This window comes from Anas platyrhynchos, chromosome 5 (assembly GCF_047663525.1).
Source record: "Anas platyrhynchos isolate ZD024472 breed Pekin duck chromosome 5, IASCAAS_PekinDuck_T2T, whole genome shotgun sequence".
NCBI lineage: Eukaryota > Metazoa > Chordata > Aves > Anseriformes > Anatidae > Anas > Anas platyrhynchos.
In genome coordinates, this window is record NC_092591.1 from 38520194 (window position 1) to 38545511 (window position 25318).

The window sequence follows — 25318 nt, forward strand, 5'->3', positions numbered from 1 at the left end:
GAGGTTTTCAGGAGCCCACCCAGGCAGAGTAGCTAGCAAGACCTGTGCCTAAGATTACAACACATTCTGCAATTACAGAGCAGTGCTGACAATAGCATTTTGTCAGTAAAATAAAAAGAAATAGTTCCGAAGACACGTAGAGAATATGCATGGGGGGGGGGGTAACTAAATGAAATAAGCAGTTTTGTTCTCTAGTCTTCTGAGCGCCACAGCAAGCTAACAAAATGGTTATAGGCTGGCATGACATTTCCCTCCACAGATGTCATTGGGACACTACTGCGCATGATTTTAGATTAATCTCTTGAATGAGCTGACTACCATGCACATTAATGAGCAACAAAATGCTGGCAGAGTGTCTGTCCCCGGGGCTCCAGTCCCCAGGTAAGACACTCGTCTCTGTGCTATTGTAGAGACTCTCCCTGCAGCATGCAGTGAGCTCGGTGGTATAACTTGCCCTCAGTTCACAATTTTCCATTTCAGACTCACTGTCTCTGTCTTGGTTTCGGTCTATTTACTCGGAGCCATTTCTTAACAATGTCTAATTTCCTCAAGGAATCCCTCTGAGTCCCCTCTCTTAGAAATGCTGCCATATCTTTTTTTTTAATCATTGAAAGGCACAAATATCCTTCCTGAGCTCTCTTACCATCCAGCCTGATTATGTACATAGATTTCAGTTTCCATACATTTTCTACACAGTAGGAGTTCCCAAAATGCAGCCTCTGGGGATATAAAGTGTGGCCCCAACTGCGACTCACCAAGATGAAAACAAAGCCGATCAGGTACTGTTTTTACTGTTAATGAGCCTAACCAGCAGGCAGTTATTACTCAGTCTGGAAGACATAAGCTGTTGGAATTGCAGTGCATTCATTTTTTATTTATAGCAATGCACATACAAATCAGAAGTAGCCCTCCAGCATCTGGCATCTTGCCAGGGCCTGACCATCAGTGTGACAAAATTTGAACATCTTGAAGATATAGAATGCCTTTTGTTGCTTTTTCTTTTTTTTTTTTTTGATAGTACTCCCTCCCCCTCCTACTCCCAGCTCCCTTGACTATGAAAAGTGGGCAGCTAGGCTTCATTAATTTAGGATCCAGGCCCCTATTGAAAACAGAAGAAACGAGCCCCCTTTTTTCCCACTTGATGGTGATGTATAAGTCAGACATACACTGATCTTCTTGTAAAAAAGCTTTTCTGGCAAATTAAAGAGCTAAAAAGATCTCATGAACATGAATCAGAAAAGAAATAGGTTCCTTGGGGAAGATGCACATTACTAGCCTGCTGATCTGTTAACAACAATTGTAAATACCTCACCCAAAATCACAGCGGCTCCGAAGCATTTACCTGTGGAGGCTCACAGAGCCGCACCAGGACAGTGTCACACGAGGAAAGTAATTCTCCTCACCTTGCTACCAGTCAGTGTCCAACCCGACCCCTCTCCTGTGTCTGAGTTCCAAACCTCAGTGACTGTGTGGCAGATGTGACAGCAATTACCATTACTCAGCTGCCGGCTGGGTTTAAAATCTCCTTTCTAAGTGCTCTTGTTACGTAGGCTTTAACGGCAACCTGACAGGGCGCTGCTCTGCGCTGAGGAGCTCGATCCTGTGCTCGAGTTTGGTGATTTTGCTGTTGAGCTCAGGGAAGGCACCCGCAGCCTGTGGGTGCAAACAGTGGTGGAGTAAGTGAAAAAAGGGTAAGCTGCTGCTTGGAGCGTGAGGGTTGGTTTTTGTCTGTCTTAACCTTCTCAGTGAGGGGGCTTCACAGGGGTACCCCAGCGTTTGGCCGTAACCCTGACGCGGCCGGGCTGGGCGCTCACGGCTGCAGGCAGCCCGCCGGGCACGGGCACGGGCACGGGGCGGGTTGTGTTACCTGCCAGGCCCGGGCACGGAGGGGCAGCGCTGTGCGGGGCGCTCCGCTTTTCACCACCTTTGTCTCCGCTCTCCCTGCAGAGCGCGGCCGCTCGGGCTGAGCCCTCCGCTCCGCTCCGCTCCTCCCCGGGGGACCGGGGCCCGCCGCGAGGGGCGCCTGAGGAGGGAGGGAGGGAGAGAGGGGCCGGGGCGCCCCCCCCTCCCCTCACGCGCTGCGGCCGTTGCCCCTCGCGCCGCGCCCCGCCCCCGCTGCCCCGCGCAGCGCCATTGGGCGGCGGGCGGGGCCGGGCCGCGGGCGGGGGGGCGGCGCTGCCGTCAGCTGTTCGCGGCCCGCCCGGCGGCCGCACTCCGGGGCGGGCAGGCGGCGGCGGTGGCGGCGGCTCCCGCTCCCGGGGCGGCCCCGGGGGACGCTCAGCTCAGCCCGGTGCGGTTCGGCTCCGCTCTGCTCCGCGGCAGCTCGGCTCGGCCGGTCCCGCTCCGCGGTGAGTGCCCGCGGCGGCAGAGCGCCGGGATGCGGCCCCGCTACCGGCGGTCGGGGAGCGTGCCCCGGGGCGGCGGCTCGGGCTCGGGCTCGGGCTCTCCGCGGCTGCCGGTGCCGGTGCCGGGGGGCAGCGGCTCGGCGAGGAGCGCGGCGCAGCTGGCGGCCGGCTTCAGCTTCAGCTTCAGCTTTGTTTGGGGCGCTGGCACGCACGTGTGCGCCGAGCCCGCCCCGCTGCACGCCCGCCGCCGCCTGTCAGCGCTGCGGGGCTGCAGGGGGAGCCCGGGGGGGCCGCGCCGGGCTGGGCTGAGCCGAGCCTCTGCCGGGCGCCCCGCAGGAGGAAGCAAAAGGCCGGGGGCAGAGCCGGGCTGCGGGGGCTGTGGGCAGGCGGGTGACAGGCGGCCGGGCCCCCCTCTCTCCCCTCCCGCAGGTACCGGTGTGGGCTCCTGGGGGAGGTGGGGGCGCCGAGCACGTCCTCACGAAGCTGTTGTTGCTGTCTCCTTCAGGCCTGAAATTCCTCTCGCTAGTCTGTTAAATGCTTCCTCGCAAACCAGAGCAAAGGAAGAGACGGGAAGAGGTGAATTTCACGGCCTGGTTTGGAACGGGGTGGAAATCCTGGAGATGGATCTCTTAGGAGACTGTCTTCCAATGGGGTTAGATGCACAGGTAACAGTCAAGGGACTCGTGGCTTTTTTGGTAAACCTGCTTCTAATGACTGTTGGCTCTGAAGGAGTGCTATAGGGTTTGTTTCTGTGGTGATTTTTCTTCTACTGTCTTTGTCCAGTTTTGTGCTGCAGCAGGGCTCAGGAGCTGTTGCTGTGGCAATTACAGAGATCCTGCCTTAAACCCTGATGCTGGCAAGTGTCTGTTCCTTTAGCAGTAGGATGAGCCAGTGCACTGACAGTGCGCATAGACTTCAGGGCGAGACAGGTAACGGAGCGGCTGCGTTGCCAGGTTTGGGAGATGCCTTGCATTGAGCTGAGGGAAGAGATGGGAAGTCAAAGGGAAAGTTGGCCCGTTCAGGGAGAAGTTATGGAGAGAGAGCTTCACAGACACAGCTTTGCCAGCTCTTGTGAGTTTTGCAACCACTGGGATTTCTTAAAAGCCTGGCCTTGCAGCCTTGTGATTATGAGCTTTACTTCATCAACAGTCGGGGAAAAAGTGAATGGGGCATACCATAAAGTTCAAATGCAGCAGGCCAAAGCAGAGCAAACCCCAGAGAAGTTGACTGGCACAGGATAATTTGAGGGATTGGGGTTGCTTTTTACAACTGTGTCTCTTCAGTTTTGATGTGTTGAGGCTAGGGGTTGGCTCCCTCCTTGTGACCAGTTGTGGGATTGGAGTCGTGGGTGGAGTCTTGGACGTGTGAAGTTTGGCTCTCTCTGGCCAGGCACTCGAGGACTTTCCACAAAGCCCTGATTTTCACCACTGAGTCACTCGCCTCTCCTGCCCATGCAGATGGGCTGCACTGGGAGGGAGGGGGGCAGACGGGCACAAAAGAAGGACCTCTGCCTTACTGTTGGAGCAGAAGGCATTGTCTCCTGGATGTGATTCTTGTCTTAGCTGTTTCCTCAAATGTCCCTTTATTGCAGGAGCAATGGATCGCCCCAGCTACCTGGAAGAGGACTATTCTAGCCTGGATGGGCTGGACGATGACGTGTTTCACTCTGATGACTTTGGACTTGCAGGTCAGCCTGGTGAGATGACTGCAACAGGCATTTTCACACAGAACCAGTCCTACAGCTGCCTTCTGGGGAGGTTTCAACTATTTCCCCTCACACACTGCTGTGGTCCCGGTGTCAGGCATCCTGAGCAGCAGGACAAGGCAACTCAAACACTCAGCCCGTCCTCTTCCAGTCAGGATGTTATGTTGCCTTGTGGAGTCACTGAAGAGCCCCGGAGACTCTTCTATGGTAAGAGCACTCCAACGTCACCAGCTTTTCAGCAAGGAAACTGTCCCTTCAGCACTTCCCCAATCAGGCGAAGTTTCTTTCATTAGGGCATTTAATTGAAGGACTTAAATTATTTTGCTTCTCTCATACTCCCTGAGGAGAGATGACTTGTATCTTCTTACCCTTGCTTGTCACTGCAGGATCTAGGCGCTTGCTCAGTGCTTCTGCTGTACTTGATACTCCCCTTTTTTTTTCTTTTTCACTTCTGTCACATTTATTGTACTGCTAGACATAAGTGTTCACCGCCCTTCATATCCTACTGTTTGCCTACTTTTTTTTTTAACCTTTTGTGCTGTCTCATCCACATGGGAAGACTCCTTGAAGTTTTCAGTGGAGAGATGGAAATGCAAAAATCCCCACTTAGTGGGACAGCTTTTAGGTTCTTTCCTGGAGTTCAAGTCGCTAAATATGTAGCATGTCCATGCAGTATTTTATAAGTAACTGATAGGACATTACTCAGCTTTGCATATCTGATCCAGCCTTATTTCATATTGGTCCCACTAAATGCCAGAGAAGTCTGACGGAAAAGATGCAGCAACCTTTAATGGGTGACAACTTGAGGCAGAAATGTTGGAAAAAGTGTAGAAAAAACAAAACCAGCACCTCAGCACTTGGTTGAACTGTTAACAAACAAAATAAAACAAGTGTAAAAGATCCTATCAGTCATTTGATTAGGGGAAGCAACACAATGTTATGCTTAATGGATATGTCTACTTAAAAGCTGAGCAAATGTTTTACTGCATGCTTACAGTACGTGGTCATTGTTAGGGCTTCGGAAACTGAACTTTAAAAAGAGTCAGAAACTCAGGATTATGTGCAGTTCTTTCAGTGTGCATGAAGCGTACTGAATAGAAGAGCTATTCCTTGTGCTGGGAGAGCAATTCTTCTGATCTCTGTCTTGTAGGGAATGCTGGTTACCGTTTACATGTCCCTCCAGTTGGCTTTGCATTGGATCCACACCTCCAAGAGGAGCCTCAGGAAGGTCAGCAGGAGGCGCGTGCTGAGGTGCAGATTGCACGGAAGTTGCAGTGCATTGCAGACCAGTTCCACCGGCTCCACATACAGAGGGTAGGGTGTTTCCAAAGGGGAAGGTGGGGGCTTACTTATCCAGGAGTGGTGCTCCTGAAGCCTGGCTCCAGGCATCAGCCAAGCAGGCTGCTGCCTGAGGCAGCAGACTGCCAGCAGTGATGAAAGCTGTGGTATCCCTGTGTGTTTTGCTTATGCTGGTTTGGTGGCTCTTTGTAAAGGTTGGCAAGTGGAGAGAAGAGCGTGTGTGGGATTGGATTTGCTGCTTGGGAAGGTTGCTGTTGCTATTCCAGCTCTTCTGGTTCAGCAGCAGCAGGGTCACTGGTACTTTCTCCAGCTGTCTCCCCCTTGCTTTTTATTACAGCTTTTACTGTTTTCCTCTACCCTCCTCACCACCAGCATTGTCTCTTCTGTGGCACAGCTGGCTGGCTGTGGCTTATATCAGTTCCTCATCTTGGAGATGACAACAAGCCCAGAGTCTGTTTTGACACTCCTTGTTGTTTAGGGATAGTTGTCTCACGTGTTGCAGAGTGTATTTAGATTGTGCTAGACTTGCTAGCAGCTCCTCTGTGAGACAGTCCTAGCTAGTGCCTCAGACTTGTGACTAACTTCCTCACAACAAAAGACAGCTGTAAGATGCCATCGAGTCTGAAAACCACACTCCAGAATCTTGTTTTTGTTTTCTATAAAAACAAAACAAACAAAAAGAAGAAACACTGCTTTTCAAAGAAACAAAATAACACCAGCATCCTTAAAAACCCAGATTCTTCCTTGCCCTCCTTCCTCTGTTGAATAGTGAAGAAATGAAAATCCCAGCCATAGAGTTTGTCACAGGTGACCGAACTTTAGCAGTAGGCAGCACTTTTCTACTTGTGTGCAAGTCCAACAAGGTGTTGTGGAGTGTGTACCCACTTGCATATGAAGAAGCTAACGTTCTTGCTGACTTCAGAGTGTGACTCCAAGTGAGTCAGTGCCCTGTAACTGTGGGGATCTGATGCAATTCTTCTCAAAGGTAAGTAAGGATCTTTGTTCTGGTCAGAGAATGTGGCCTGTGGCTGGGCAAAGTTTTGGTTCTCTTTGTGACATGAAAGACATGAGGGAAACGGGGTTCTTCAGATTCAAACAGCATGACTATTAAAGAAGCTGTAAGAGGAAGATTAACCTGTTGAAATGTAGATAGGGCTATGAATGTCATTTTGCAAACTACAGAAAATGAACCACCACAAGCTTTTCACTGTATGTTACTAGATTGAATGGGGTTTTCCCCAGTGCCACCTTTTCACTAACAGTAGCTGAAGGGCCCGCTGTCTACAGCCAGGGTCTCTCAGCTAAGGGAAGGTTTAGCCATCTCTGGCGTGGAGGAGCCCTGCAGCGAAGTGGTGAAACTGGTTGTAACCTGACCCTGTTCATCTCGGGGAGTGTACCTATCTGATGGCTGTGCCTTGGGAAGGCATCCGAGAATGCCCACCCAAAACCCTCTGAAACTGCCCTTGGTCTGGCTTTTGCAGCCGCGGGTGAGCTGCCGGCTGCGTGTGCAGCAGGGGCTCCCAGTACCACGCTCAGGACTGCAGCCAGGACTGCCCGGCCAGCCGAATTGCCGTCAGCCAAGCATGTGGGAGAGTTAGTAAACAAAAGCATCCGCCTGCACTACCCAATCGTGCAGCCAGCAGAGGAGGAGCTCTGCTGTCTTTGTTTGGACTGGAAGAGCAACAAGTAGTAAAGGAGGGGGAGCTGTTCAGCCATTTAAATTTGAAAACAAAACAAAACTACAGAACCTTAACCAAGGATGGAGTAGTTCAGCCAGTGGTTCTCCACAGCCTGACCCTGGGATAGGCCTTGGCATTTGGAGCTGTTAAGGGATTCTTTCTTGTCTGCCAGGAAAACTAAGTACCCAGGCACATATTAGTGTCCAAGGCACTTTTCCCCACAGAGTGTTTTGTTGTTATGCCCAGTCCCTTCCCTCCCTACCCTGTGTGGAGGTTTTCCTTTGGCTTTTGGCATGGATCTCTCGTGCAGAAGCCCCCCTGTCCTGTGTGCAGTGACTCTTCCCAGCCGATTGCTGAAGAAGCAAGCAAGTCTCTCTCTGGAGACGCATGAACTGGTTTACAATGTGTTGTGGTTTGGAAGTGGCAATCTGAGACGTGGAAAACTGGGCTGTCATTTAGCTTGCTGTGAAACTAATCCCAGATTTGGATGCCCCATTCCAGCCCATCTCAACCATTTGGTCAAAACCAACTTTCCAGAGTGGTGTCTTGAATCAGATTTAGAAAACCACAAAGTTAGTCACACCAGTGTGGTCTTGCGAAGTCCTGAGAGAGAGCGAGTCTGTTTTTCAACAAGCTGTGCCCCTTCTTGGAGACTACAAAACATCTTATCTGAGAACCTGTGAAAAGAAGGAGTACATGCTCCTTCAGCAGGAGTTAGGAGAGACTTCTGGTGTTGGAGTAAATCATCTGGCCAGCTGAAGAGTTGTCCTCACGTGGCTCTCGAGTTCTGTGAGCCACTCCAGCAGTTCAGGTATGGCTCTCATTTTGCTACTGCAGCAGAAAGGCTGTGTTGACACAAAGGCTGCTGGTTATTGTACATCCCTGGCTGCGAGAGGGAGCTGAATGGGCAATAGCTGCTGAGGTTGACGTCATTGAATTGTCATTGGACTCGGCAACACGCACTGCCTAACCCCATCCCACACTGGGAACCCTGGGGAGTCACTGTTATCTCTTCCCTGGGCTCCCTGAGCTATGTGGTATTCGTTTTGTGGTTCTTGGCTATACGAAAGATTTTGGGGTATGCATCTTGTAAGAATAAGAAAATTGGCTGCACCTATGCTTGCTTCTGGCATGTGCACCATTTTCAGGGTTTTATTTCCTATTAATATATTCAACAGAATAGGGTAGTTTAAAACCTGGCTTTTCATCCTTAGAACAGTGCTAGAGCAATAACACAATGTTCCTAGCACTCTGTGACTTTAATCTTTTTAAGATCCTAATTTATTAGGATAGGATTGAGCAAAGCTCAGTGTTCCTAAAGTAGCAGCAGTTGATTTAGTTTCCGAAGAGCTCTTTGGATGATGCGTGAGACCACCTATGTATTCTGAAGTTCTTCAGTACCTTTTACCTGTCTGAGGCTGTGTAGCCCCTGGCAATGCTTCCTCCATTGTGCGTTTCTCACTCTGCCCTTGGAAAACAAACACAGCCAAATCATGCTTTCTGAGGGAGACCTCAGTACCTGTCCCATCTTTCTTGCTTCGGAGCAAGCGTGCCTCTGCCATGGGATCTGCATGCCTTCTGTCTGAATTGCTCACTCTAACCCAGCCTGTGACTGAGCTCGAAGGGTACACTCAGCGCTGTGGAGAGGAAAGCTGGGCTCTGTGTGCCTGCTGCTCAGTAAGCAGAGATGTGCTGCCTGGGCTGCCTTGTCCAGGCCATGGCAGCAAGTGCTTGGGCTCTTCCTCAGGTCCTCACTGCACTTAACCTCTCGTGCCTTGAGGAGAGGTTTCAGCTTCAACTGACAGTGAATTTTGTGATCTGATGCACTGCTGGAAGGAATGCGAGTAGAAAGCTAGAGGCAGCAGCAGCAGTGCAGAGCCACCCTACAGGAGCATGTGGGTTATATAAGCGTGAGGTGGGTGACACCGTACATCAGTATCACACCCCTCTGGTTTGACCTGGTCCATCAAGGCATTGGAACACTACAGCTTCTTCCAAATAGAATAACTCTTTTGAAGCAGGCTGCAGCTTTGAGGGGACTGTTTTTTCACGTTTCTTCTTCATGGTGATAAGATCACTTCACAGGGGATAAAATTGTCTCTTTAAGAGCCAAGGAGTGGTAGCCTTGAACAGTTCTGGGCTCCAGTCCAAGCAGAGCCACTGACTTGCTGTATGACCTCAGACAAGTCTCTTGACCTCCTTGTGCTTCAGTCAACCCATCTGGAAAGCTTGGTTTAAAAAAAGCTGAGCCTCAATGAGAACCAGATGCTGAATCAGAGCTGAGCTTTCTTGAGTAAATAAGTGCATTACAAACAACAACAAAGCCCCTTTCCAACACATCAGGAATCCTGCAGTTGATTTAGATATGCTGACCATGCTCAAATAGCCTCCATGAATCTCGCTATAGAAAACTTTGTTTCTGAATATTCCCCACTTGGTTCAGCAAATAACTCTTGCTGTCACTGTGCCGTGGGCCCAAGCAGCCTGTGGAGTCTGGATGCCTATAACCACCAGTTATGGACAAGCTACCAGACATATACCCAATTGCCTCAAGTTAATGACACTGAAAATGTCCGGGAGGAAATGTTATTTTCCTTTGAAAGTGAAACTTGTTATGTTTTGCATATTTTTCCCCCTCTGTGTCTCATGAGAATTATTGAGGCATCCTCTGAGACACTTCTGCTTATGCAACAGGGAGCCTGAGTGTCCTGTCAGAAACTTGTCAGTGCAGGATGATGGGCGCATGGCATTACATGTGCAATGCTCATCCCAAACTCTACCAGGCTTTCTCCATTGTCTACTGAGGACATTCAGGGAATTTTTAACGGTTACTTTTTTCATTTTTTAACTGAAATTGTTTACAAGAAACTGTCTGTTATGACGACTTTACACTAAACGGAAAAAAAAAAAACAACTTATAATAATGTAATGCAGAGATTCCTAAACTGTCCTGCAGCTGAGCCTGTAGCACCAGCAACTCCTTACTTGTACCTGCAGTCTCTTTGAGGCTTGGGGTAAGTGCTTTCATTCATGTGTTTCCAGAGTAGGTTAGTGCATCTCAAGATCTCTGTTTCTGGCTGGTCCCTGTGGCTGCTGTGCAAAGCAGGGGATCTTCTGTTCAGCTCTGCTGACTGTGGGACGCCAATTGGTGCAGAACTTGAGCTTCTGGCTCAGGATGCAGGAGCGTGGCATGGGAAAGAACCAGGCTGAGAATTCCCTATATGGGTGAGCCCAGTTTAGAGGGCGGGGAGAGGCTGAGTATGAGGCTGTGAAGTCTGAGAGGCAAAGCTGTACAACTGGGATACTAGGCTTGAGGAATCGAGTATGCTGTAGTGGGGAAGAGGAGTTCATGCAGTCAGTGGAATCAGAATCTAGATAAGGGAAAGTGGGGACAGATATTTTCTTAATTTTGTTAGATTTTTTTTCCATTTTGACAAATGACAGTGAAGGAAGTGGTGGGCTCAGAAGTGCACCTTCCCTCATGTCTATAAGTGACACTGCAACCTGTTGGCCCTTGCCTTGCACCTGTTCTGATGTTTCCCAAATCCTGCTGCCAGTGGACCTGATTACTTGACATTAGGTTAAAAGAAACTTGCTTGACCCTTTCAGTTCTGACATGAAATAAAATTCTTTGGTGTGTTAAGAAAGGAAATGAAGAGCAAGAACATAAATCCATGTTTCTCCTATATTTTGAATGTTGCATACGCTTTTGGTTTCCTTTCTGTCTCTAAAAATGATACAGCAGAACTGTAGAAGGTTCAGAGAAAGGCAAGAAGGATGATGAAATTTCCAGATGTGTAAAGAAAAAATGGCTTAGGACTGATAAGGCTAAGAGAGACAGAAAGCAAGGGGGATATGGCAGCAATATTAAACAGAAATCAAAACTGATGTGAAGGAATGGATAACCTTGCTTATCCCAGTACAAAGGCAAAATCAAATCAAGCTAGTAGGAGCCAGCACAAAGTAATTAAGATGTTGGTTTTTTTCCATGCAATAAATAGCTCTGGAGCTCTTTTTCAAGAGACATTGTGCATCACAGTTCTTTACCTGGGTTCAGGGGGAACTAGCGCAAGTTTATGGCCATAGAAAGGGTCACTAGGTAAACAGAAACCAGATCTGACTCAGGAAGTCGTAAGCTCAAAATAGTTAGATGCTGAAAGAGTATTAGGGGGAGCTATTGCGTATAGTTGCCCTCTGCTTTTCCTCAGGCAGCCACAAAAGGCTGCTGTTGGAGGCTGGGCTGTATGAACTCCTGATGTGGTAGTTGCATACAACCATTATGCATTAGTTTAATAAAAAACAGAACTTTTGCATCAGCATAATCTATTCTTTTTCTCTGTGCTTTCATCTGACAAAAGATTTAAATATATTATGGTTTTTGTTCCTGCTTGAAAAAGTGGATAATGTTAAAAAGCAAAACTTCCTGCCTAACTCTGGTAGAGGAAGTGGGCAGAGGATAAGGGAGCCTGGTGACAGGAGAGAAATGAGGACTCTGTAACAGACTGCTGTGAATCCTTCACAGGGTGTGTTTTCAGGCAGTGGGGCTACAATCTCAAAACATCATGACTGCTGCTACTAAAGGATATGGAATAATCCTTTGGGGCAGTACGAGTGATATATAGTGAACTATTTTACAGTATTTCTGACATCACCTGCAGTCTCATGGTGTGCTTTAAATAACATACAGTACTTCTTGTTCTCCTGTAAAATCCCAGTGTTCTTTGCAGGCTGTGCTACATTTCTTCAGTTCTCACAGTACCACGTGAACCACAGCAGCGGTGATGTGCTCTCTACTCAGAGCAGTCAGACAGTTGAGAAATTATTTTTCAATTAAGAAATAATTGTGGTAATATCCCACTTATTTTTTAGTGTGGGAGAGTAGGAAACGCAGGTTATAACTTGTCTGAGATCATGCAGTGATCACTGACTGGAACCCAGTAGTTCTGCCTCCAGTCCACGCTCAGATTGGTTGATCTTATTAAGATACTGCCATCTCTTAGGGGGATGATGAGATGCTGGGACTGATTATTTATGGTAGGAGTGTGTATGTTTGTATTTTACTCAATTAAGTTTTATGGTGGAAAGGCAGGGAAGCAACGGCCCAACTGCAGAGTCCTCCTTTGTTTCAAGCCATTGAAGGGGAATGTCCTGCTAGCCTTTTATAGTCTCTGTTTTGTTGTTTTGTGTGTGTGTTTTTTTTTTTTGTTTTTTTTTTTTTCCCTTGGTAGCTACCCTCGCCAATGGCAAAGTAATCTTTCTGAGGACCGCACCGCAGCCGAAAGAATAGCAATCTAAAAATAAAGTGGTGAGGCAACTCCTTTAACCCTAATGAGGCCTTCTGATGTAACCCCTTACCCCCGGCTGGTGCTGGGGAGCTGCAGCCGCCCTCGGTGGGGCCCTCTGAGCCCCCGGAGGCCGCGCTGACCTCGGCAAGCGAGGAGACGTGGGCTGAGGGCGCCGTGCGTGAGAAGGGATCTGCCGGGCAGTGTTTGCGCTGCGGCTGCCGTGTTTATATCGCTCGCTAAATTTAGCCTGTGAGTCATCCGAGCTGCTGACGAGAGGCGGCTGTGCCCGCAGGCTCCGGCGCTGCACCTGCCTGCCCGCGGCTCCCCCGGCGCGCTCGCCCCGCCGGGGTGTTGTCCTGCAAAACTTCCCAAGTTTTACTTTGACCGAAACCCCGAGGTACGCTGTAGTCACTAGGGGGATCACCCCCGTGCCGGCTGGTGCCTTGGAGTTGGGGTAAACACTAAGTAAATAAATCTGCCTTTGCTGCCTGGCTGGGTGCTGCGCTGCTCTCTGCAGCCCTTGCGGAAGTGGAGGGATGGCCTGGGCGTCTCTGCTGTGCCCTCACCTCTGCAATGGTGAGGATCAAGTCCTCCCTGGGCACTGTCCTGCGGTGAGGCAGTCCCAGGTGCAGCCTGTGGAAGTGCAGGACCCTTATTTACCTCCCCCTTCCCACCCCTGTGGTGGAAAATAACTCGCTGTGCCCCCGGCCGGTGCAGCGGGCCTGGGAAAGCGCTGGCCGGTGGCTGCCCTTCCCAGCTCGCAGTCAGCTGCCTGTTGCCATGGCGCCTGTCTGCTTCCACTTCCTGCAGCCTCGGCACAGGAGGAAGGCGTGAGCGAGCGGCTGCCTGCTTGTTTTTGAGCTGCGAGACAGCCCGGGAAGGGCTCACCTGCCCCGCTGTGCCCAGGGCCCATCTGAGGTCTGCTGCATCCTGCCTGGGTGGGTCTCTGCCCTGCACCAGGTCCCTTCCCTCCAGGTTTCCCTGCACACACTCCTGCGCATCCTTCTCCTCACGTGTTGTTATACCTCGCCTCGCAAAGCCCAGCTGGGGCTGTGGCCAAGGGAGCCGTATCTGGGAGAAGTCTCCCTCCACCACAAACATCGCCCACTGCAGCCAAGCCACGGGCTCTGCAAGGCGGGAAGGGCCTTGTGCTCCCCTGTGCTGCCAAGCTTCTCTTTCATCTGTTCTCTGTTGCTGTCTCCGTTTCCTTTTTTCACTTTTTAAGCATGCATTATTCTTCAGTCATTTGGAATCACAGCTGGAAAGATCTGGATTTGACTTCCACGGGCCTGCGTTTCTCTCTCCAACTGGGGACACCTCCTGTAACCTCTGTTGCCTTGGGGACTGTGACTTTCTAGTCTTTCCGAGCTGCAGCATATTTTGTGGTAGCACAATGCGCCTCCAGCCACCTGGCAGCCAAAACAGCCTTCAGCGATGAGTCAGCAACTGCTCCCGGTGTGCGAGTATTTTTGTTTTCAGTGAATAAATAAAACCCCAACAACTTACTGCTAATGCTTGTATTAGTCATTAAAGGAAGAACGGTGTTTTTATGTGCGCATACGCCAGTATTCTTCTTTTGCTATAATATTGCCATTTATGTCCATATTTTAAACCTTCCAGTTAGGACAGGATCAGACTTTGACCCTTAATGATCTGTAAATCATGAAGTGAGGTAAAAAATTGCCCATATGCTGAAGAGGGCAGACAGGTGCATGCTTCAGTATGTGTGATAGAAATGTGCCATACCCACATAAAATAGGTGTATATGATGAACGTATTCTTTATTTTTCAAAGATATAATGGGACCTCCGTCAGAGGGAAATGTGAATCCTATTCATTTATTAAATCTTTATGCCTAAGGACTCAAGGAGCTGGCAGAGGGACAGAACTTTCTTTCAGGTGTATTAGCCACGCTATTCTTCCCTTAAGCACTATGTTCAAGGGCTTGAAAGGAGCAAAAAGCTTTTGATATCTGGGGTGGTGTTTGACAGATGTGTATTTGTATACTGACAGTGTTAAACATGTATTAGGAGTAATAATTATGGGGAAGGCACTAATGTCAGGTCAGTTCTGTCTCTTTTTTTTGTTTGTTTGTTTCCAGTAAGGTTCTTGCAATTTTTATGTGTTTGTTTACCAGTTTTCTGGCTTTTACCAGCACAGTTCATGGAGTAGGCTTTGCTAATGTACTGTTACTTCTCTGCATAGTACACTTTTCCTGTAAAATGCCCTTTCCTTTCCTTGTGACTCACTGAAGCATTCATGTTAACATCTCAGACAGACAGTCTCTTAAGGATATCCCTTTTAAAAAGCCGCAGCTGTGATAGGAAATGTTTTTATGTGTTTCCAACTTTGTGTTGACTTACTGTATTCACAACTCTAGTCTTCTTCAGTCTCAACTAGTACAGAGGGCAAAAGGGGTTTCTTTCCATCTTGGAAAAGGAGGTTTGAAATGTTCCTTGTGTTACTACTACAAGGAGGTAGCAAAGTGTTCATCCCTGATACGTTACTGCAGTAGTGAGTCTGAGGATTGAAATGCTTTGGTGAGGGTGCAATCAGCATAGCAAAGCTTAGGAAAAACATAAACCTGTGCCACAATAGCCTTGAGTCTGTAAGAGTTGACTTGAAACATACCACATCTGAAAAAAATCAGATGTAGAATTCATGGAGTCATTCTCCTGGGCTTTCTGTCCTTCCTGGCAGCTGAACTATACCACAAACACCAAAAACAAAAATAACAAATAAAAAAAAATCCCAACACCCCCCCTCAAAAAAAAGAAAACAGTCCTGAGATATTTGAGTATTTTGGTCTTGGCAGAGGCATATCTAGGGAAAAGCTATTGAAACTTGCAAAAAGTACTTTTTTAGGCTCAGACAGATCTTTCTATAAATTGGTTTCTCTATCTCTATTGCAAAGAATATCTGCGGCTCCTGTCCCACACTGAACTGGTGCCGCAGAAAGCAGCTCAGCCCAGCAGTGAAGCCGTAGTTTTGTAAGCCGTGGTAGCTAGGCTTGCCACTGATGGAAGCAGTCCAGCTTGCTCCTCTTTTCTCAGGCTGCCTTTCTCTTGTGCTGGCACAAGCATCAGTTTGACTACATGGTGATGTGGATCAGATGGATTGGGGATGAGCTGATCAATAGCAGAGGTAGCTTTTTTGCCAGGTTACCGCTGGTCTTAATCATAATCACCTTCCTGCTCTGGTTTACTTTCCAGTACCAGTGCAAGGAGAGGACAGTGCGAGCAGGCTACTGCAGTCTGCAAGCCAGTGAAAGTGTGTGTGAACTGCAACCCCATGGAAGGAAATGCCGGCTAAATATGGACCCAGGAAAATAGAAGCCCTGCAGTCTAAGAATAAAACCTAGAAAGCTGCCCTCGGCCTGCTTAGAGGCTGTAGGCAATAGGTTGCCTAGTGCTCCATTTTTTAACTTCAAAACAGAATTAATGGTATGAATGTCCTTCACAAAGTGATTTGAGATCTTCAGCTTTTATAAGGAAGGGAAAACAAGGCTGAAATAATTCGTACTCAGCTCTTCCTTGCATGGAAATCTCATTGACTGTCTCAGGTAAATAGTAGGAAGCATTTTTAACTGGAGAAAGAAGAAAATGCTGTACCCAAAAAGTAGCTTAAATAGGCAGTGAAATTAACATGGTAGAGTATGAATATTAAAAAATAATAATAATAATAATAATTTCAGAATTACTGCTTGTGATACCACATTCCACTGGTTCTCTTGCAAGTCTATAGCCCTTCTGAAGGTAAATATCTAAGTCATATTTACCAAACAAAACCAAAATCCAATGCTCTTTCAAAGTCCTTTTCCTCTTACATAAATAAATAATAAAAAGGAGGATGAGCGCTCTCTCCTTCCACTGTTTTTCCCTGAACACAACCTTTTTCTTCTTTTTTTTTTTTTTTTAAACCTATTGCAGCGAAGAACAAAGAATCATTGCTTCTAAGGTGACATTGTGACACTTAGAACTTAAGGAGTAGAGAGGGTATTTAGAAATCTCTTAAGGTGTGTGAGAAGCCCAAAGCAGCCTCCTGCGTGAAGTGGGACGTTAAATACAGGGATTCGTGCACATAGTTGTCCTTCTGACAAGGTAGTTGAAATTGTACATGCCAGATTAGCTGAGATATATTTCAAGTTCAGGATTTAGATACCAATTTTTAAACTTCCTTTTACGTTTCCTATATTAGCTCCCTATAAGACCCTTCTTTACCCTTTTGGCTGCCAATGGAATGAAATTATCTGCTACAGTGACAGTATTGCCTTCAGAGCACCTCTAGTATGTTTGTCCATCCTGCTCTCCTAGCATAGTTTGCTGTTTGTGGAAACTGCAGCAGAAGTTACTGTGCTTGCAGGCTGCTTCATTGACATGCTACACCAAAGATCTCCCTTTAAGGATTATTCAGCTTAAGCCACAATAGCTTGGTAAAAACATGGTATCTAGATGTCATCAGAACATTGTGGTTCCACATGCATGTTTGAGCAGGCTTGGAAGTGTGGAAGAGGGTGAGAAAAATCTCTGAGTTTGACAAGGGAGGACAAGCCTGGTCAAACTGAGAGGTGAGCGGCAAAACAACAAGCATCTTGCTTTTTGAGAACAACTCGGGCGTTGGTAACCCAGCCCAAGAGGACAGTTTATGAAAGACTTGTTTTCATCTAAACCCAGCCATGTCTGGACAATTGGGGCCGGTTGCTTTGAAATAAGTGATACCAGGCTCTAGAGTTCCCATCTGTGGGCTATGCTCCAAACAGGCGGGTGTCGAAATGTGTGATTAGAGCTATGTGAGCTCTTCTAAATCCAGGAGACAACCATTCGGTCTTGAGGGTAAGCAGAAAGAACCACTGCTAAGATGCAAGGTGAGCACAGGTTATCTGAAGCCTGTCTGATTTGTGGGCACGGATCTGCCCATGCTGAGATATGGACATAACCAATACTGGGGAGGGCTTTGAAGAACCGCCTATTGACACGTCTCCAGTATGTTAACTCCAGTTGCAACTCTCTCTTATTTGTGATTACATAAAGAAAGCCTTGCAACCGTGTTGTTCTGCCCTGTTGGGCTACTCTAAGTTGAAACATCTTGTTCATATAATGTGCTTCAGTGCTCTCGTGAACTCCTGTGTACTGAGGCAGAGTTGTTGGAAGCCAGTCTTCTGTTTCCTTGTCTGCTGGGGACGGGGGTGGGGGGACTGGGGCTGGGGCTGGTTTGTTTTGGTTTCCAGAAATGATCGGTCCTGCTTAGCAAATATGGAATTCTGGAGGAGAAAACAAAGCCCGACTTCTAATAGAGGGGTGGTTATTGAGGTGAAATAGTATCCCAGGCTGGGCAATGTAAAGAGAAACCCACCTGTTTGTGTGAGATGCCATTAAAGTGCGGGAAGGTGGGGGGATAATAGGAGCCACTTTTGCAGGGCGATTACACACAACAAAAGAAGGAACAGTGTCCCTGCCCCAAAGCTGCATTATGGAGCCTGGTGTCCCCCTGAAACTCAACTCCCATGTTTCTTCCCTGACAATGGGACCTGAAATAACCTCTTGGTTTGGGTTTTTTGTGTGTTTTCAAGTATGTTCTTGCTTAAGGTTTAATTGGCTCCAGTCAGTAGGAAAGGGCTCCAAGGCTGATTATTTATGGCTTACTGTCAAAAGTGGCTATAAAAAGGGCAGTATTATCTTGGAGATGCTGGGAAGGAAAATGTGGTGGGGGGAGGGCGGGGGAGTGTGTGTGTGCACGAATGTGTTTTCTTGTACTAGATGAAATCAGAGTTTTGCTGTCTCAGCAGTGTGGTTTAAATTGAAGATTAACCCTTTGACCTTCACGGTGTCAAATCACTTACAGATGGATCACCAGTTATATTTTTTTCTTTTTTTTTACTTTTGGGGTGAAGGGGGGCTTTTTTTTAAAAAAAAAAAAAAAAAAAAAAAAGGTTGTTTGTTCATGCAGCTGGGGCTTTTGAAAGGCTCAGAAGCCAATCTGATTAAAAACAGCACTTGGCTAAACTCTGCAAAATCCTACAAGCAAAAAAAAAGTTTAATCCTCTTGTGCACAATGCATAAAGGGTCTGCTCTTTTCTTTTTGTAATGTTAGAGCTACAATTATTTCTGGAGAACTTATCATTTCCCTCTCTCCCCTCATCCCTTGCTGCACCCCCTTGTTATGCTGATGGGATTAAAGTGTCTGCTCTTGAAAAGTGTAACTGAGTTGTTATTGGAAAAGAGAAGTGGTATGTTGCAATTTTAGAAATATAAATAACTTTGTTTCAACTGTTCTTCTCTACAGCATCAGCAGAACAGAAATCAAGTGTGGTGGCAGCTTTTTCTCTTTCTACACAACTTGGCCTTAAACGTGGAGGCGAACAGGAACCACACTGGGCAGAGGTGAGCTTCACCCACCTGTTTCAGGCCACATCCAGTCTGCAGGGAGCACTGAACAAACACTGGTTCGGGGGAGAGACATGCACACCGCCGGCCGGATGTGAGGACTCTGAAATTCTTCTACTCGTCTTCAAGTTTGGGGTTTTATGGACTCCTCTTTGCTGCTCCCTGCCCTGCGAGGCAGGGAGCTCTTGTCCAACACTGTCGAAGGAAAGCCAGAATGTGGGTGTGTTTGGTAAAGCTTGCTGCTGGGTCCCCGCACCGGTAACCTCTGTGCAGGAGAGGCAGGTATTAGGCTAACAGCTTCCTCTGCCCTGTTCGTTAGTCAGTGATAGAGTGCAGGAGTGTCATTTTGGCTGCTAGTTAAAGGTGATGTCGGAATTGATGACTCTAAACATACTGTGGGTGTTTTCACGAGCAGAGGTGCTTGATTCCTCCACGAAGAAAGTTCTTTTTAGCAATGAAGCATTCAAGTAGCTTATATCCAGCAGCTTACTTGTTTTCTGAGTGGGTTTATTTCTTTGTATCTTATGTGAGAGAAAATCACAATGAAATCTAATCTCTTAAATCTTTCCATTGGGCAGCAGTTCCAGCTCTCTCACATGAAGTCGTTCTTTGTCGTGGCCACTGATAGACCAAACTGTTTCAGTACAACATTCTTAAAAGCCTTTCTGAAGTTAATGCTGGCTATTAATTTCCACCACTGTGTACTTCCAGTTGAGTTTTCACAATGCCCATAAGCCAGCAAGAAACTGAAAACCGTGGAATATGACACACGCATCATTCTTCTACAGTGCTAATGTATATGCTTTTATTAGTGTTATGATGGGTGTTTGTTTTGTTCTTTTCTTTCCTCTTACCATAATGTGGTTGGTCAGGAAGGCTTAGGTCCCAGGCATCTGGTAAAATTGCTTCAGGATTTGGCAGGGAAATGAATTAGCAGCTAGTTTGACACATACACTGTACAGTCTATCCATTACTCCACTAAGTAATGTTTGAAGGCTGCTGTAAGCATATACTGACTAGCAGCAATAATATTACTTCAAGGGAGATCTCCTTGCAGTTCCTGGTTTGTATGCACTCAGAAGTTTGTCCGTATGACTGACATTGTTGGACCAGTGCAGGGAAATTTCCCTACCAAAAGGAAGTGACCGTAAAGATCTAACGCTACTTCTGTGTAGCCTTAAGTATCATTAATTCACAAGCCCAGTGGTAACTACGGTAAAATATTAACAGAAAACCAATACAGACTTTATTTTTTTCAGACCATTTCCATATTTCCACTGCAACTTGTTGTAGATCTGAAATTATAAAACTAGTTTGAGGAAGATCTGTCCAGAGAATTGTTCTTCAGCCCTGTTACAAATGTTAATTTCAGATACTGAGAAATTCCTCTGCTCTTGGTCCACTCTGAAAAATAAGCATTACTGTACGGGAAGAGTAGTTTACTTGCACATACACTTTCTTCTCCACCCCTCTCTGCATATCCTTCTCTAATTCATGCTTTCTCTGGTATTTTGTATAATCTCATCATTGCACTGTCGTGTCTGGTAACAATTTGCTGAACACAGTTAAATTTGGACTTTCTCCCTCTTTCCCAGCCCCATTTTCTTGATTTGCATCCTGCTTTGCTGTGGCAAAATGTGCTTTAGCTCCATGAGAGAGGTCCCAAAGCCTTTTTCACTTTTATATATTCCCAATCACTCTCTTTTAACGTAATGAGAGTTTGTGTGAGAAAAGCTTTTTTCTCCTCTTATGTTATTTTTCTAGCTAGTGCTAGAGTAATATGTTTGTCCAGGATGATTAATAATTCATACAAATGAATCTCAAGTAATATTTTAGGGGGAGGGTTTTAGGAGGGCGGGAGGTTCTTGGGGGGAGAGGGGTTGTTTTTGTTTTTGTATTGTTTCTTTAAGCATGTGCACTACAGAGTTACCCAGAGGGATACAAGTGATACCTTTTGCCAACTATGCTGCGGCAGCATGGAAGCCGCTCTTGACCCACGTTTTGCAGAGATAAGGCTTTCCATGCCTTGCCTTGCACAGTCTGCTTGGAGTAAACGCTGGTCACTGGAGAACGAGGACATTAATGGGGGAAAGCCTGAGGAGTAGTGCAAGCACAGACTGAATTGGGGCCCCCTGGGAAGCTGGATGCTAAGGAGAGGACTCTGAAAATGGAAGGTCTTAAGGAGGCTGGAGTGGAAGCGCTGAGGCTCAGGTAGCAACACGGCAGTGCTGCCTGCCAGCATGCTCTAGGACATGATGCTTGCATTTTCTCACTGGATGCCAGGGCCTCTTTATCAGGCACAGTCACAGACCAGTAGATCAAAGCTTCATCCTAACAGCCCTGCAAACTAGGAAAGACTCAGCAAGTGCATCTTGACAACTAAAAACCATCATGAGCTTTCTCCTTCCCTTCTGCCTTGACTTGACTACCAAACAGGCCAATAATGCCAGTGTCTGCTCTGGATACGTAAGCTGGAAAGATAGATCTGGTGTTGGCACTTTCTGGTGTTGCAACCCTACCAGCTTATCTAGGATAAGACCATTCTCGAGGTGGAGAAACAAATACCTGGAACTGTTCCGCAGTCAGGCCGACTGCCTGAATAGAATCATTTGGCTCAGGGAAAGACACATCTTTGCCAGTCCATATTTCCCAGTGTAACAACAAACTTATCAAAACTGGTCATGCCAGGGTTTTAAGTTAAAACCTCCTTGAACAACAATACTTCATTGGAGACATAGGGCTAATCCTAGACAAAGGCCGACTTCCTGCAATATGCATGGTGGTTACTGTTGCCAGAGATTTGCAACCACTGATAATATATTTTAATTATATTCCATATCTGCATATCTTGGAGAAAGGAAATATGCTCTGTCAACCCAAAAGTCTTATTTTGCTTTATGTAGATTTTGAGGGGCAGGCTGGCTATTTACTTGAGGAAAAGGAGCTGCTTCATGCTTATAGTCTCACCTACTTGAGGAAATAGTGGGTATTTGTTATTTCGTTTTTCCTTCTGGCCTGGTCAGATGATTCTGTCTTCTCTGGAGGGTGGGGAGATTTCACATGTTTATCAACAAATACACAGATGCACATCCCTCATGTGATCACCCTTTTGTTTGTCACCCATTCCATGTTAGTGAGCACCATTCAGCGTGCACTGAGATCTTCCCCTCAGAGAGCCTCTTATAGTGTGAGCACAGACATAGGCCGATTGTTTGGGGAGCCACTTCCAAGGAATGTGGACTAAGTCCTGTTGGAGAAGGAGTACGCTAGAATTTTATGATAGTAGGTTGTCTTGGCAAAAGGACTGGGATACTGTTTCTCTCTGTTGTAAAACCACAGTCTAACAATTCAGAGAGAACAGTCGGATCTTCCTTCTAAAACAGATTCCTAATTTTAACAAGCAGTTCTTAAGAAAAAGCTTGAGCTGCTGCTGATTTTTAAAGCAGTGTTGAAGTGTCTTGCTTGCCTTTCACACATCTCCAGAACAGCTTCAGACCTCAGCTCTTTCTCCTTGAGAGACGGATGGAAAGTCTTAGCATCCCTTCCCAGCTTCCTACCCTTTTGAGTATCTTGTAACCCTGGCCATCCTGGGATCTGGTAGGCCTGGTGCTAATAGGGAATAGTTAGTTTAACTTTTGTTTCCTGCAATTCTTGAAAGCTGAGCCACTAATCACAAAGTGATTGCCCAGGGATAGCTGCAAACTGCCATAAGTAGGATACAACAGAGGCAGAAGAGGCAATGAATTTGCATAGAAGGGGTTGCCATTAGATTTGTATGTGGGGCTGCAGACTACTCCCAACGTGCTGATAATCTCTGGTAGTGCTGAACTCCTGCATAACATATCTCAGTATAAATAGCTGGTTGGTATTAGATGATTGTTGGCTAAACTTTCCGGAGAAGAGTCCTGAAAGAAACATCCCTATCAGCCTTTGCTTGGGAGACAGGTATCAACAAGGTACTAGAGGAGAGGAACCCAGTCCTTCTTGATATAGAAAGGGTGATTGCAGAAACTTCTTTCTTTCTACTGGCTGTTTGCTTTGTCCCCCCAAATCTGGATTAAAGTTATATGAGATGTGTGCACGTGAGGTTACTACAGTCCTCCATAGCAGTTGCTCCATAGCAGTCACTGGAGCTGTACCCAAGACTGAACTTCATTCAGCTTGGGGCTTGGCACTCTTCTGGGAAACTGCAGATTCTGCCCATTAGTAGGCCTGGGAGTTTCTTTTTTAAGGAAAAGGAAAATGACTTGAGGCAGTTGTTGCATTGTGACCCCCTCAACTCTGTAAAATTAATTCCATCCTTCTGCTACTGGTCCTGACCAATATCTCTGCTGAAGCTGTGGGAATGGTGAGACTGTGACAGGCTGGATGATGTGCTATTGAGGGTATTTTTAAAGGGAAAAATGCAGACAGCACATAACATATGTGCTAGAAGCCAAACAAGAATGCAGAAATGTGGAGGTCTTGCCTTATTTTACCAGCTATATTTACTTCAGGATTATAAGTAAAAGGACCATGGATTGCTCATCCATATTCATGGGAGCTCTGCACATGGACCAAGCACTATAGAGTATTAGCATAATTTGACAACAAAGGTTTTAATTATGTCATTGAAAAGAGTCTGTCTTTCAAACTGGCATTTGCGATCATTTACAAAAATGCCTACCTGTTGCCTTTGATTGTTTTAGCAAGAAGAAATACCTCAAGGAATTGATAAAAGATCACAGAACAATCTTTTACAGTTCCTATAGACTTCAGTGGTCTCTGTTTCTTTGGTTTGCATGTGTTCACGCAGGTGTTACACAGCTCAGTTCTTCTCCACCAGGAAAAGCAGAAAAGACCAAACACATCAAATGCACTGGAATGTAATTGTGTGTGTGTGTGTCTGTGTGTGTGCGCGTGCGTGTGCATGTGTGTGTCCTTAAATTGAATGCAGTCTGACATCCCCTACCCCTTCTTTCTTCCATGTGCCTCACCTTCCCCCTAGCCACAGAAAGGAGGGTCTCTTCCTGTGAATCCCATGCTGGAAGTTGGTTTCTGGGAAGCGAAACCTAATGTCTGTGGGCTGTTTTTTAAAGCCATGTTTCAGTTCTGTCTTCAGACTCTTAGCTGCCTTTGGGGAATGGAGGGGTGGGAAGGGTAGATTCTTAAACTGTTTTTAAAATCTATTATGAAAATTTTGCATGTATAAAGTTATTCTTAAATCTAAAGGAGTCTCCCTAATTTGTAGACACAGCTCCAGGAGAGCATCGTCACAGATTCCTCAGCTCCGTTTTTTATCAGACTATTATAAAAGGCAATTTTAATGGCAAAGGGGGGAGAGACTGGTGTGACGTAAAGACAACGCTGTCAGTATCTTCTTCAATAAAAGTCAGAAGCTAGGCTTCTAATCAGGAAATTTCAAAACAGCCCAGGGGATTTGAATGTCTGTTTCCACTGGGTATATTTAAAAACCTGCCACTAAATTTGAGTTTGGGTGTCTAGAATGTTGTTTTGTATTGTTTTTGGTAAAACTAATCATGTATCTCTTCTTCCATTCTCTTCAATGGTATGAAGTACAGTCTCCCATGTTTCTAGGTAAAATTCACTGATGAGAATACTGTGAAATGTGGATTCGCATTTTCTCCCTTCTCCTCCTGCATGACTTTTGTACTTTTATGGGATACATTTTGTTTTTCTTTTTTAAAACTTCAGAGTCCTTCATCTGGAAAACCAAAAGGGTAAAACGAGCTAGAATTTGCAGTGTATTTAATACTTTCCATTACCCTCAGTGGAGGGTTTCCCCATGGTTTCTAATGTTCACCAGAATATTATACTGTCCTGCTGCAGAAGTAAATCTGATGCTCTCCTGTGAGATTTCTGTCTGGATTAGTCCTGAAGTGCACACACCTTCTTTGCCATGGACTGAGACCCAGTGAGAATGTAGCATTTTGTTTATCCTGGTTGTGTGCCTCCAGGACTCCTGCCTGTACCAATGGTGACTGGGCAGTGCTCCTTTTTTTTTTTTTTTTTTTGTATCTGTGCAGTATATTTGCTTTGTGCTTTCTTTCTTTGGTGCTTTTTAATACTTTAATACTTGGATTTTTTTTTTCTAATAACTGGTACAGTTTTTAATAAAATTGTTAAATTCTTTCTCTGTGTTCTTTGTTTTATTTTTAAGGGATGGGAGGGCATTCCCACAGCTGGCCAGTTCTTGGGTTACCCAAATTGGTGATAAAGTTTTGGTTGTTCAACTTTGAAAATATCTGGTTGATCCTTTCATGTGTATCCTAAAACCACGCCCTGCAGCAAAGACACGTTTTTGTTTCCAAACTGGACAGTTGTCCTTGGGCAGAATTCAAGTCATTAAATACTTTTTCAAGGAGGGATATTCCCGTGCTTAGATAGAGAACTGCTGCTAGTTGAAGCTGAGCAGTCAACTTGGAGCTGCACTGCCGCTTCAAATCAGAAGCCTGAGAATTTCTTTCTCTTGAGAACATGCATAGGATGCATTCTCCAAATCTGTAAAGTGTAACCTTCGATTGATGGCTGCTTACCTTCTGCCTGGGCAGGTACATTCAGAGACACCTCAGGCCTTGAGGATAAAGACACACATTGCTTGGTAGTCTTACCAGGGAGGTAC

General features: G+C 46.4%; 1 protein-coding gene across 5 annotated transcripts; it reads left to right on the plus strand.

Moving 5' to 3' along the window:
• Nucleotides 1-2183: 2183 nt before the first annotated feature.
• On the plus strand, nt 2184-24828 carry BMF (Bcl2 modifying factor). Of its 5 annotated transcripts, none has more exons than XM_038179928.2 (5): nt 2187-2348; nt 2851-3010; nt 3937-4257; nt 5201-5364; nt 18596-24828. In XM_038179928.2, the coding sequence occupies exons 3-5, from the start codon at nt 3942-3944 to the stop codon at nt 18695-18697; spliced, it is 582 nt and encodes a 193-aa protein (XP_038035856.1). In that variant the 5' UTR covers nt 2187-2348; nt 2851-3010; nt 3937-3941; the 3' UTR covers nt 18698-24828. The 5 variants fall into 5 exon arrangements, with proteins under 5 accessions (XP_071894992.1, XP_038035856.1, XP_071894991.1 ...); XM_072038890.1 differs by having other exon boundaries at nt 4033-4257; XM_072038889.1 differs by having other exon boundaries at nt 2851-2921.
• The last annotated feature ends 490 nt before the right edge of the window (nt 24829-25318 follow it).